Genomic DNA, 12,548 nt, shown 5'->3' on the forward strand with positions numbered 1-12,548 from the left:
CCATTTTCCTTCTTTCAGCCTTTTCACATGGGGGATTGGTTATTCCCCATTCTGTGGATGCTCTTTCTGGGCTCCTTCAATACTCAGCTAAAATCTCACCTTTTCAAAGAAGACATTTCTGATTTCCCCCAAATTCAAGTGCCTTTCCTCTGAGATTATCTCCAATTTATCCTATATTTTCTAATAGTTGCTTATATGTTACTGTTTTCCCTGCCTTAGAATATGAACTCCTTGAGGGAAGTAACAGTTTTGTCCCATTTATTTTATTTATTTGGCATTTATTGCAGTGTCTGGTTCATATTAGGTACTTAATAAACACTCATTGACTTGACTCAATTCAATCAGTTTTGAATTCACTAATTTAACTGTCATTGAGCCTATGTCTTTCCTCATCCCAATTATATAAGTGTATCTCAAATATTTTGCCGAATTTTAAGCAAATTATATCTCCAACATTCTCCAACTCTGCCAGCTTACTTATGTTATCAAAAGAAAAGCAAACGAAGTGAGCCTGTTACAATTTGTATTAGACTTGACTCTATGATTATTGCTTTTATTTCTTCATATTCATCAGCTATGCTTTCTGTTCATACCTGTGTGTCTTCTAGACCTTTGCATCTTCTAGAATTTTGCCAGAACAGAAGTAAAGCTCACAAGTTAATAGCTTACAAACTCCACCCTCTCCTTTCTGGTGAAAATCAGAACAATATCTGCCAGAAAAATTATCTTTTTCTTGTCTCTGTGGTTTCCCAAAGCTCCTTTCCCTTCCCAATGAAACTATCTCTTATGGATGAACTTGTTAACTTTGTCTGAACTTTTAAGTTCTTTTTTTTTGGGGGGGGGTTGTTGGGCAATGGGGTTAAGTGACTTGCTCAAGGTCACACAGCTAGTAAGTATCCTCCTCCAAAGCCTGTACTCTATCCTCTGTACCACCTAACTGACCCCCCTTTTAGGTTCTTAATGGAACTTCTCTACCTTTTCATTATCTGCAATAGATGTTGATATTTAAATTGCAACTCTCTTCTTGTTAGATTTTTTAAAACAAAAAGCTGAGCATCTCAAGTGCAGATAACCAAGATCCTATGAGATCCAACTCCTTCATTTTCTCCTCTCAAAAGACCTTGGGATTCACCCTTCTATGAAGTTGAAAATTCCTTCATTCCATAGTTTCATTTATATTGAGAATTCAGTATGAATGTGAATCTTACAAAACATGCCAGAATGTTGTTTCCCAATGATAGAAAAAAATACCATTTAAAAATATTTACCTGCTCAACAGTGTTGGTTGTTGTATTTCTGCTGATATCTATTTGGAAAATCATTTTTAAATTTAATATATCTGTATGTAGGTGAACAGTCCATTCTATATCCAAGCATTCTTCAACAGAATGGATGGAAACATTAATAATTTCAGTAGGAAATACTAAATATTCAGATGATCCTGCAAGACAGAAGTGAGTTATGGGGAAATCATCAGTTAAGCATATTTAAATATTTGCACAGATTAAATTACCATTTTCTTGCACTGGCAAAATTAAATCAATCACCTCATTTTTTGGTGGACAGAGAATTATAAGAAATAACTGTTTGGTTCATAAAACCCAAAAACAAGTTGAATGAAAGGATTCATTGAGGAGCCAATTTTTCCCACCTTTCATCATGGATTACTTGTTAGACTTTTAAAAGGCCAATTTGGAGGTTTTTCAACCATCCATTCATGGCAGTCTCATAAATCAGTTACAGGATCACAGAATTTTAGATCAAGAGGAGATCTTAATGGCCATGCTGTCCAACTGTATTCATATTGGAATGCACTTTAAATCAGCATCAATAAGTGAGTATCCAACTCCTGTATGAAAATATAGAGTGAGAGAGAGATCATTATTCCTCAAGGCACCCATTTTTGGATAACCTGTCCAATTTTTTTCCTTACATCCAACCCTAATGTTGCCTCATTGCAATATTTACTTATTGCTTTGTTCTGGAGCTGAGCAAATCAAGATTAATACCTCTTTCTCCAAGACATATCTCCAAATACTTGCAGACCTTGGATCCCAAATCTAGTAGCCTTTCCACTATACCTCTATTGATATCTTTTATGAGATCATATATCTCAAATTTTGGTTCAGAAGTATAATCACTCCATTTATATTGGATCACAAGAGCCACAGAATGGGGACTCATTCAACAGTTTGGCAATGGACAAGTCAATCAGTCAGCAAATGTTTACTAATCATCTGCTATGCTCTAGATACTTTCTGGAAATACATAAAAAGAAAAACAGTTCCTGCCCTTAAGGAGTTTACTTTCTAATGGAAGATTTGAAAAGAAATTGAAAAGGGGAAGGAAACAGTGACTGATAGTGTAATAAACTTGAAATGAGTTTAGACAACTTAGAGTATACTGTGTTAAACCTCATTCTTAAAAGTTACTTCAAATATTTTAACTCACTGGTTTTCTTTAGAAATTTAGTAGACTATGCCTTCGACTTAAGGCTACCAAGGAAAGGATGCACTGAAACTCAAAAAAGGAATAAAGCAATCAGATTTATTTCAGGGTTATGTGCCCAACACTAAAGTATACAAAAATAAAATGAGGAGCAGTTTTTTTCTTATAAAATAACATGATCAGGAATACTCCATTACGATCTTTCAGTTCCTTAGTGAGGATTCCCTACTACAGCTATATATATAACATCTGTATATGTATATTATATATATATATATGTATACACATAAACATATAAATATTTCACTCTGAGAGAAAGATTTCCTTTTCTTGAAGAAAACCAAACTCATGGGATAAAGGTTTGAACAAAAGCAACAACCTAACCAATCTTCAGTGATCTAATCATAAATACCATAATGTTTTTCCCAGGCAAGTGTTTTTATCCTATCAAACACTCACTCAGACAAATAGCTGGGAATCCTCAGACTTGTGATTGATACTGAAAAAAATGTTGATTTATTTAAAGAAGAGTTCTTACTGGGAAGGAAGTCTTTAATTTTTTGGCTAAGTCCAAACCCAACCACTTATCCTCTTATTCAATGCCTCCAGCCATTGTATCATATAAACTTGTCTACCAAAACTGCAATGAAAATTCAACCAGTGTGGCTCTAGGAAACAAAGAAACTCTTCCCTTATTTTCACAGCATCACAGTCAACATGACCAATGAAAACATGGACCCAGGTTTCTTCTGAAGTTCTTTAGACAAGTATCTGTGAGTCTACTCCTGGCAAACTTCCTGGGGTGCCCCAGGAAACTATTGGAAATGAGGGTTCAGCCTCATACTTGTCTTTCATTTTTCATAGTGCCTTTCATTCAGCAAGTATTAATTAAGAAGACTTTCTTGGATAAGCACATTTCATCATTTGGTATTGAGAAAATATTAATTTTAGATTCTAATGGAAGGAATACATAATTTAGATAAGAGGATAATATAAATAGGTGGCATATCTAGCAAGAACCTTCAATTGGTTTCCCACCAGAATCCTACAGACTAGGAGATGTCAACAATTATTATTGAGGCTGGAAATTTCCATTACTGGGAGGAAGAGAAGGGGAAACAGGTAGGTGGGAGGAGGATTGTTTCTACAGCCTGTCTAAAGATAGGCTGGGACCAGAAAATATATTATTGGTACTACCATACTTTTGTGGTTGATTTGTATGGGTCAATCAGAATTAAACTATAAAAAGCTAAGTATTGGGCGGCTAGGTGGCACAGTGGATAGAGCACTAGCCCTGGAGTCAGAAGTACCTGCATTCAATTCTGACCTCAGACACTTAATAATTACCTATCTGTGTGGCCTTGGGCAAGCCACTTAACCCCATAGTATTTTCTCTTTTTTTAGGGTTTTTTTTTTTGCAAGGCAAATGGGGTTAAGTGGCTTGCCCAAGGCCACACAGCTAGGTAATTATTAAGTGTCTGAGACTGGATTTGAACCCAGGTACTCCTGACTCCAAGGCCAGTGCTCTATCCACTACGCCACCTAGCCGCCCCTAAGTATTACTTTCTAAGGAGGAAATGGGAGTTAGTTTTTGAGAGTTTGAGAAAGAAGATATTCTTCTTACCATCTCCATCCCTCACATATGAAGTAATCATTCTCTTCACCAATAATGGTATTATTATATCTGGTCTGGACCCTGGATTAGATTCCTGTGTTTACAGCTGCTTGTGGCATATATGGCCAGAACAATGCTTATATTAATAGGCAACAATGAGCATTTAACATTTGTCTAATATGTGACACACTCAATGTTGTTAGCTGTTAGTATGCTGTTAGTGTCAAAAAAATTTCTTATATGATCTTGTCAGATACATTTGGGAATTGAAAACTGGATAGTCATAACCCCAGTAAAACTATAGATGATCACAATTGTGGTTTGTTTGTGTGCTGTCATAGTACAAAAAAAAGCAGCCTTTCTTTTGACAAACTCTCTTTGTTCTATTCACCTCCCACACCTTTCACCTATCTGCCCTTTTTCTGGAACCTTCCTCTTCCTTTTACTTCTTCAGTCTCCCTTTCTTTTGTTTGAAATCTTCTGTATTGGAAACTTCTAGACTTGATGATAATTGACCCTTCCAAGCCTGTGTGATCAGAAGTAAGAAACTGATTTGACTCAACTGCTAGAAACCCCATCTATCCCTAGATCCTCTCCTCCCATTTCCATTTTCCATAATTCAGCACAATTCTCTTGTGTGGATTAATTTGGATGTGTCTTAAAAAAGTGGAAGGTGGGAAAGAGTCTGGCACAACCTGGTCACTGTATCAGGAGAGCTGTCAGGCTTTAAATCATCCATCCTTTTATTCTGCCTGTCCCTGGGTCCTGAGGAACATCTTACTTGAGACCCAGACCTCTCCTCTTCACCTTATTATCACTCAGCCACACCTGCTAACTGTGTTTCAAGTGTGTCTTGTCCTTCTTGAGAACTGGTTTTATATTTGTCTATCTTGGGAATGTGATTTAGATGTCTTGCCTCCACTTGTGTGAGTTAAAACACACAAAATAAAAGCTTATGCTTTAGTATCACTAGCCAGTTTGCTCCTCCTGTAGAAATCTCTAAGTCCCCAAAATATGAGCAGAATTAGATCAATTTATATGACAATAACACTGTAAAAACAATTTTGAAAGTTGTAATAATTGTTCAACATAATATCCTTTCATGGTACCAGAGGACCAATAATGAAACCTACCACCTATTATATAAAGATGTTGAGTTAGAGTCAGAATAAAACACACACACACATTAGATAAATGATAGACAGACAGATAGATAGATAGATAGATAGATAGATAGAGAGAGAGAGAGAGAGAGAGAGAGAGAGAGAGAGAGAGAGAGAGATGATAGATAGAGAGATACTAAGGGGATTTGTTTTGTTTGACCATGTATATTGCTATTTGTCCCCCCCCCCCCTTTTTTTCTTTAATGGGGCAGGGGATGGGAGGAAGAGAATGGAGAATGCATGCCTGCATTGTCTTTTTTTTTAAAGGAGGAGTACTACAGATTTGAAATGTTCCATGCACTTCCAGATGAAGCCATTTTTATCAGTGTTACTTCTCAGTTTTACTTTATTATAAGAGAGCTTTCATGAAGTATGGATAATCTGTAAATGTCATGTATAAACAAATCAATAAAATGGAAAGTGCAACAATAAAAAAAATGAAATAAAAAGAAAGAGTGGGATTACTTGAAGTCTAAGGTCTCTTCCAGTTCTAAAGATAGTTTAGTCTGATGCTATTTGCACTAATTATCCTACCTCATAGGGTGATGAGGCTCAAATTACGATGATGTATAAGACAACTCCAACTCTTTACAAAAGTTCTTTATAAACATCAACTCTAAGGACAATATTATGATTACTGATGATGTGGATGAGTGGCAGACATGGAAAAAGCTACAACTTATTAGAATTAAATCATCAAAAAGAAAAAGGTATGAAGCTAATAGATTCAAGCTGAAGCAGGTTTTATTTGCACATGAGGGAAATTTCCAAAGTGGGCCATAATGGTCTAAGAGTCTTCTAAAGCCTACAAAAATAATGTGATGTGAAAAAAGATTAACCATAAACAATCTGTATTAAGCACCAAATTTCTGGTGTATGCCTTTTGTTCTCAGTGTGTCTTTCCTATTCTTTTAAGTTAAATCTTCATTTCATTTCCTTACCTTTAGTGCATGGGCTAAAATGCATCAGTACCAACAGAAATACTGTCTGAAGTATCACGAAGAGAGCCATTTGTTATTTTTCTATCTGAAAAAGACAAATTTTTCAAAAAAGAAAAACTTTCATTTTGTGGTTAGCATAAAAATAGAGACATTTATAGAATTATCTATCTAGAAGGAACCTCATAGGCCATCTTGTCCACCCTACTCATTTCACAATGAGAAAACTGGAGGCCAAATCTAGCTAGCAAAAATGAGATCAAACCCCAGTTGTCTGACTCCTGACTCTGTAATCTTTCCACATACTACACTGCTTCTCATTGACTTTTTGGTCCTAAAAGAGCAAAAGCTGGTAAAGGAAAATAATTTTAAAAAGACCAAAACAATTTTAGAATTTGACATTCCAATGACTTCTTAGCACCTTTAGAATCAAATATAAAATCCTTTTTGGCATTCAAAGCTTTTCATAATCTGATCCCTTCCTATCTTTGCAGGTTTTTTTAAAAAATCAATTTTAGCTTATTTTCCATCCCAAATTCTTTCCTATTCCCTTCCTTTTCCCCTACCCATTGAGGAAGCAGGAAAATCAAAGTCTATTTTATACACACAACCTCTCTCTCTCTCTCTCTCTCTCTCTCTCTCTCTCTCTCTCTCTCTCACACACACACACACACACACACACACACACACACACACACACACACAAAGACAAGCATTCATTCATTCATTTAAGACACATTCCTGCATCATCCAAGGAGAAGAGGAGAGAGAGAGAGAGAGAGAGAGAGAGAAGGATGGCAGGGAGTAATGGAGAGATTGAGTAAGAATGAGAGACTAAGAGAGAAAAATATACAGAGAAAGAGAGAGAGACAAAGATAGAGAGAAAGAAAGAAGAAAGAAGAGGAAGGAGAAGAAGAAGGTGAAGGAGGAGGAGAAGAAGGAGGAACCAAGGAAAAGACGAGGAGGGCAGAGGAAAGGAGAGAAGTGGTACTTAAATCTGCACTCTGAATTCATCACTTCTCTATCTGTGGGTGGATAGCATATTTCATCATAATTCCTTTAGAATTGTAGTTGGTCATTTTGTTGATCAGAATTTCTAAGTCTTTCAGAGTTGATTGACTTTATAATATTTTTTTGTAATTGAATAAATTGTCCTCCTGGTTCTGTTCACTTCACTGCATCAGTTCATACAAATTTTCCCCAATTTTTCTGAAACCATCACCTTCATCTTTCCTTCAGCACAATATTACTCCCTTTCATTCACATAACCTATTCAGTCATTCCTCAATTGATGGATATCCTCTCAGTTTCCAATTCTTTGCTGCCACAGAGAGAACTCTTGGCAGTCATTTTTCACCTTTCTCTCTGCTCCTTCCACCACCACCACCAATACCACAAACTCTTCCATCCAGTGGCTTCGTTGTTCCTCAAACAAGAAATTTCACTTCTAAGGCATTTTCATTAACCTCTACCTTCCCAACCGCCTTCCAGACCTAGTTAAAATTCTACCTTTTACAAAATGATTTCCCTGATCCCATTTAATACAAGTGCCATCCTGCTATTGGTTATCTCCATTTTTATCCTGTATATAGCTTGTTTATACATAGTTTACATTTTGTCTTCCCTATTAGAATGTGAACTCCTTGAAAGCAGGTACCCCATACTTGGCACAGACAGGATCTAACATATAATAGATGCTTACCAAGATCTTTTTGGGAGGGGAGGGGGAGGGGAATAACTTCAAATAAAATAAATGTGTATCAACTGCTTTTAAAAGGCTAAGTTTCATCTTCTTGTTCCCTTCATGCCCCAGTGTATTATCTATAACAAGAGCATTGTTTATTGAAAGACAAGTACTTCCATTCTTTAAAACCACTTTCTATAGTTGATAGATTATAGATTACAGACTCAAATTTTTAGGGCTGGAAGGGATCTTGTAGGTCACCAAATTCAACCCTTTCATTCTATAGACTAGAGACTTAAGTCCTGAGATGTAAAGAATAAGTAAGTGGTAGAACAGATATTCAAACCCAGGGCTCTTGACTACAAATTCACTACTGCTTTTACCACACTGTGTTATTCTTCCTTTCTTGTCTTTTAAGATGGGGGGAGGGGCAGGGAGAAGGAATTACTTTATAGCCAGTAATCTCTAGGAAGGTTTGATTGAATCATCAAAAATCACCCGCCTCTGATCTCTGAACAGCAACAATGAGCAGTGACTAAACTTGAACTAGCCAATTTTGTTCTTTATCCTGCAATATGTTTCTGGTCAATATCACTTTCATATTTATCACTTTTATACTTTCAGTCAACACCAGGAGGAAATCATAATTTGTTCCAAGTGGATATGCAGCCTTGAACATCCTTTTAAGAAACAACAATGAGAAGTTTGTGGGGATTTGCGCTCTGTGGTAAAGCAATATTTGTCTGTTAAAAAAGCAACTTGAAATGACTGGGTTGGCTTTTCAGGGTTTTTATATGACAAATGGTGGATGTGGGCACAACTGTCCTTCCTGAATAAGGTGACTTGAATGTGTACCTGCTAGTTTAATGCTTCAGCAGAGTGAGGATAGTTAGGGCAGTGAGGTGGATTTCAACACTTCCTAGCTCTGTGACCTTGGGCAAATCACTTAATCTAGTTTGCCTCAGCTTTCTCATCTATGGAATGAATTGAAGAAGGAAATGGTAAAGCACTTCAGTATCTTTACCAGGAAAACACCCAAAGAGGTCCTGAAAAGTCAGACACAACTGAAATGACTAACAATAATGCATGCAGGAAAATATATATATATATACATATGTATATATTAAATATATAATATATATCTCAAATGTGTTATTGAAGGTCATATATGTACAAATTTATATATTTTATATAACATATAAAAGATCATAAAACATTTTAATAATTAGAGTTTTTATATATGACATATATTAGACCTTTATAAATGAAAGATCCTATTTATATACACGTAATATAGATTTAGATATAAAAACAGAAGTAGGATTTTAATCCAAGTTTATGTGTATGTAAATGTATACATACAAATATAAACATACATGCACACATGCGCATATACAGACATCCATACACTCCCTACTCCACCCAAGGCCCATTGAAATTCCCCCATTGGAGAATTATTCCTTTGAATGAAGTCACTGTCCTTATATAAAAGAATTTCTCAAGAATTGGGTAGATGTTCCTTTAAACAAAACACATATATTGGCATACATTTAGATAATACCTAAAGATTCTGGTCTCCATATAGTACAATTTACTTCAGACTTTGAAAAGTCTTTGCATGCATTATCTTATCTGAACTTCACAATAGCCTTTTAAGGTAGATACTATGGAATATTATCAATATCTTACAAATGAGGAAACAAAATAATGGGATCCTAGATTAAGAGCAGGAATTCCATCTTCCTCATCGATTACATTCCCCTTATGATACAGATGAGGATATTTAGGCCCAGAAAGCTTAAGTGACCTGCCCAGGGTAATACAACTTGTACATATTTGAAGGAAAAATTGGAACTCAAGTCTTTCTGACTCCAGGTTCTGTACTCTTTCCCACTAGATGAGGGTCATCTCAGCCTCTTGGGACCCTTAATTCTCTTCAAGACTCACCTCAAGTGCAATTACTATTCAGAGACATTTCCTAATTTTCCTAGTTGTCAGCTATCTATTCCTAATTACTTTGCTTTTTATTTGGTATAGATCTTGTATTTATTGATTCAAATGAAGTTGATGAAAGGAGTCCCTGATTAATTTCATAATGTCCCTTGTTGAGATCATAAACCATGGATTTATAACAGATTGGCATCTTGCTGAGACTATGCAGAGAACTCTGATAAGTTACATGTAGTGATGTTCAGATAAATGTTTAACAACTAGCTTTTCAAAAAACACGATACTTGTTTAAGGTTAATGACATTATTCACATTTTCTTTATCACTCTCAAATTTAGACAATCAATAAAACAATAAACCAAGTTCTGATTTGTAGTTTATCAATTTTTGAAGTGTACATTGAAAATTTAACAATCATGTCTTATAAGCTGACTAGTTAGCACTGGGACATACCTGCTTCCATATGATGGGCAGAGAGATGAATGGCAACTAAGAATAAAAGTATATTAACCCTTGTTAGAAGAGGCATCCTTTTCCCATGGTCTTATAAAATGAAATGTAATACCATCTTCATGTATTTTCTCTCCAGGACTTTTAGATGGGAGTGCAGAAAAAGGATGAGAAATGGGAGATTTTTTTCCCCTTTTTAAGTCCAAAGCAGTCTTGTGATTTGCAGGAAAGGCATATGATGAGCCAAAGAGAGAGAGAGAGAGTCCTTCACCTCTAGCTGCTAGCTTTCCATTCTGTCTCCCCCCCCCACCTCCCCCATTTTGGGACATAGATCAGAAACTAGAAATTTTGTGACTTTTGTACCTTCATATTCATTATGTCATATAATCTAAGTCTCAGTAAGGAGTCTGCAGGAAGGGCAGGGGATACCTTTCACATTAATAAATAGGGGGGAGGATTCTTAACTAAACAGGGGATAGAGATGATCATAGATTAAATGGAAATATGCCCCATCTAGCTCCTACTTAATGAACCTGTTTACATGAGTCTATAATGGACAATTCCTTCCCTCAACTTCAGAACATGTACAAGTACCACATGTGGTGAAGTAAAGTTTTTAACTGCTCGACAGAACTTCTTGTACACACAAAAGATTCAAGCTATATCTCATTTTCTTTCTTTCTTCCTTATTGGATTTCCAGTGAGAAACATTGTTAGAAAGTTCCAGGCAAGGAAGGAGACTTTTCTTCCACCTGGCTACCATGTGTCCCAGAATACTTCTTTCATTTTATTCTTTTTTGATACTAGGTGAATGAGTTGTTTTTCATCCTTGGTTTTCTAAGAGGATCAATGACATCATAGGGTGATGTCTGGACTCAAGGATGAATTGAAGTGAGGTAGGGTTGCACAAAGTCATCAGCCTCACTCTCTCTTCCAGAGTCATCAAAGTACAGTGGCAGGACAAATGTCAAAGTGACTGAAGATAGGTCAGAATGCAATGGTTGACTTTGACTTCTTACATAACTATCCAAGCTCTGACCACTCCACAGCACCTATTTCAGTTGTCTTCAAGGCCATTGGAACATATTGTTCTTATCTGCACATTCCACTGGAGAAAATCTTCCTATGCTTGGGGGGAGACATATCCCTACTTTCAACGGGATTTCATTGTCTACTGAGATGGCTTTACTGGGGTGTGGCTGAGGCACCTACAGCTTCTTGGAGTCACAGGTGAGAGTTAAATGACAGATAGACACCAAAGATGGAGATGCTGCTCAGAAAAGGCTTTTTTAAGTCCTCATATCAGAGATGCTAGTCCTCCCGAAGAATAAATATCCAGAATTGGAATGGGAGGGGTTACAGCCTTCTAAGTTTTGAAAGATTGGAAAAGCCACCAGGGATTCCCTCAGCAGGTAGAATCCACAGCAGAGATCAGCAGAACTGGGAGGAAAAATAGTTGAGTCTGGTAAGGAGTCAGCTCTGAGATGTGAAATTTAAAACTTTTTTTTGTAATGATTTTTAAGTTAAATAAAATAAAATGGGGGGGGGGGGACAGAAATAGATAATTTCTAATTTCCTTTCCAGTTTTAAACACTGTATCTGAAAACAAACACCACAAATACAAAGAAGCTCTAAGTATAATCTATATACTTTTTTTTCCTAAATCCTCATTACTTCCTGTTCACCAGTTCTGATAGATTTATTTCCCAATTTCCCATACTCATTCCATGAGAAATGCAGTGATGATAACCATTTACTTCTTAGAAACTTGGGTGTGGTATGAAATGATTCAAAACCAGTTAGATGACACAGCCCTGATATTCAAAATCATGCCATTCCAAAGTAAAAGGAAATATTTTCTAAGGAAACATATTTTTGATTTGGCTTTTGTTGAACTGATCCCTGATGAAAGGACTCACCTTGAAACCTCAGTTTCTGCCTTTCCCTCTTATTTCTCCCCCCCCCCCTGCTCTCCTTCCTCCCCTACATCTCATCTCCCTGTCTCATCACACCTCACCTCTTAATTTTTCTGTCTTATCAGTGGTGTAATCATCCTGTCATTCACATAGGTAGGCAAACTGCCAATTGGCTATTCCTTAAAACAAATCTGATTAGGTCACTCATTCTCAAAAAACTTCAGAGGCTTTTTTCCTCCTAAAACAAAACACAAATTCCTCAGGCATTTCACAATGGGTCTAGTCCATAATTATAAAGGCTATGATCCATGACTGGAGTGTTCTCTCTTTTTACTTTCATTTAATGGAATATTGAGCTTCTCCAAAATATGACTTAGATACCTAG

At 36.3% G+C, this 12,548-nt stretch overlaps 1 protein-coding gene across 4 annotated transcripts in view; it reads right to left on the reverse strand.

Moving 5' to 3' along the window:
* OSMR (oncostatin M receptor) overlaps nucleotides 1-12,548 on the reverse strand; it is an 80,847-nt gene that overhangs the window by 51,153 nt on the left and 17,146 nt on the right. For 2 of the 4 annotated variants that reach the window (XM_074206798.1, XM_074206797.1), the window contains exons 2-3: nucleotides 6,168-6,252; nucleotides 1,269-1,441 (exon numbers count right to left, since the gene is read on the reverse strand). In XM_074206798.1, coding sequence (XP_074062899.1) covers nucleotides 1,269-1,441; nucleotides 6,168-6,237 — 243 coding nt within the window. In that variant the 5' untranslated portion in view covers nucleotides 6,238-6,252. Of the gene's footprint in view, nucleotides 1-1,268; nucleotides 1,442-1,651; nucleotides 1,850-6,167; nucleotides 6,253-12,548 lie in introns of those variants that run through there. The other 2 variants (XM_074206799.1, XM_074206800.1) reach the window with 2 other exon arrangements.

The sequence above is a fragment of the Macrotis lagotis genome, chromosome X (genome assembly GCF_037893015.1).
Source record: "Macrotis lagotis isolate mMagLag1 chromosome X, bilby.v1.9.chrom.fasta, whole genome shotgun sequence".
In the NCBI taxonomy this organism is placed as follows: domain Eukaryota; kingdom Metazoa; phylum Chordata; class Mammalia; order Peramelemorphia; family Peramelidae; genus Macrotis; species Macrotis lagotis.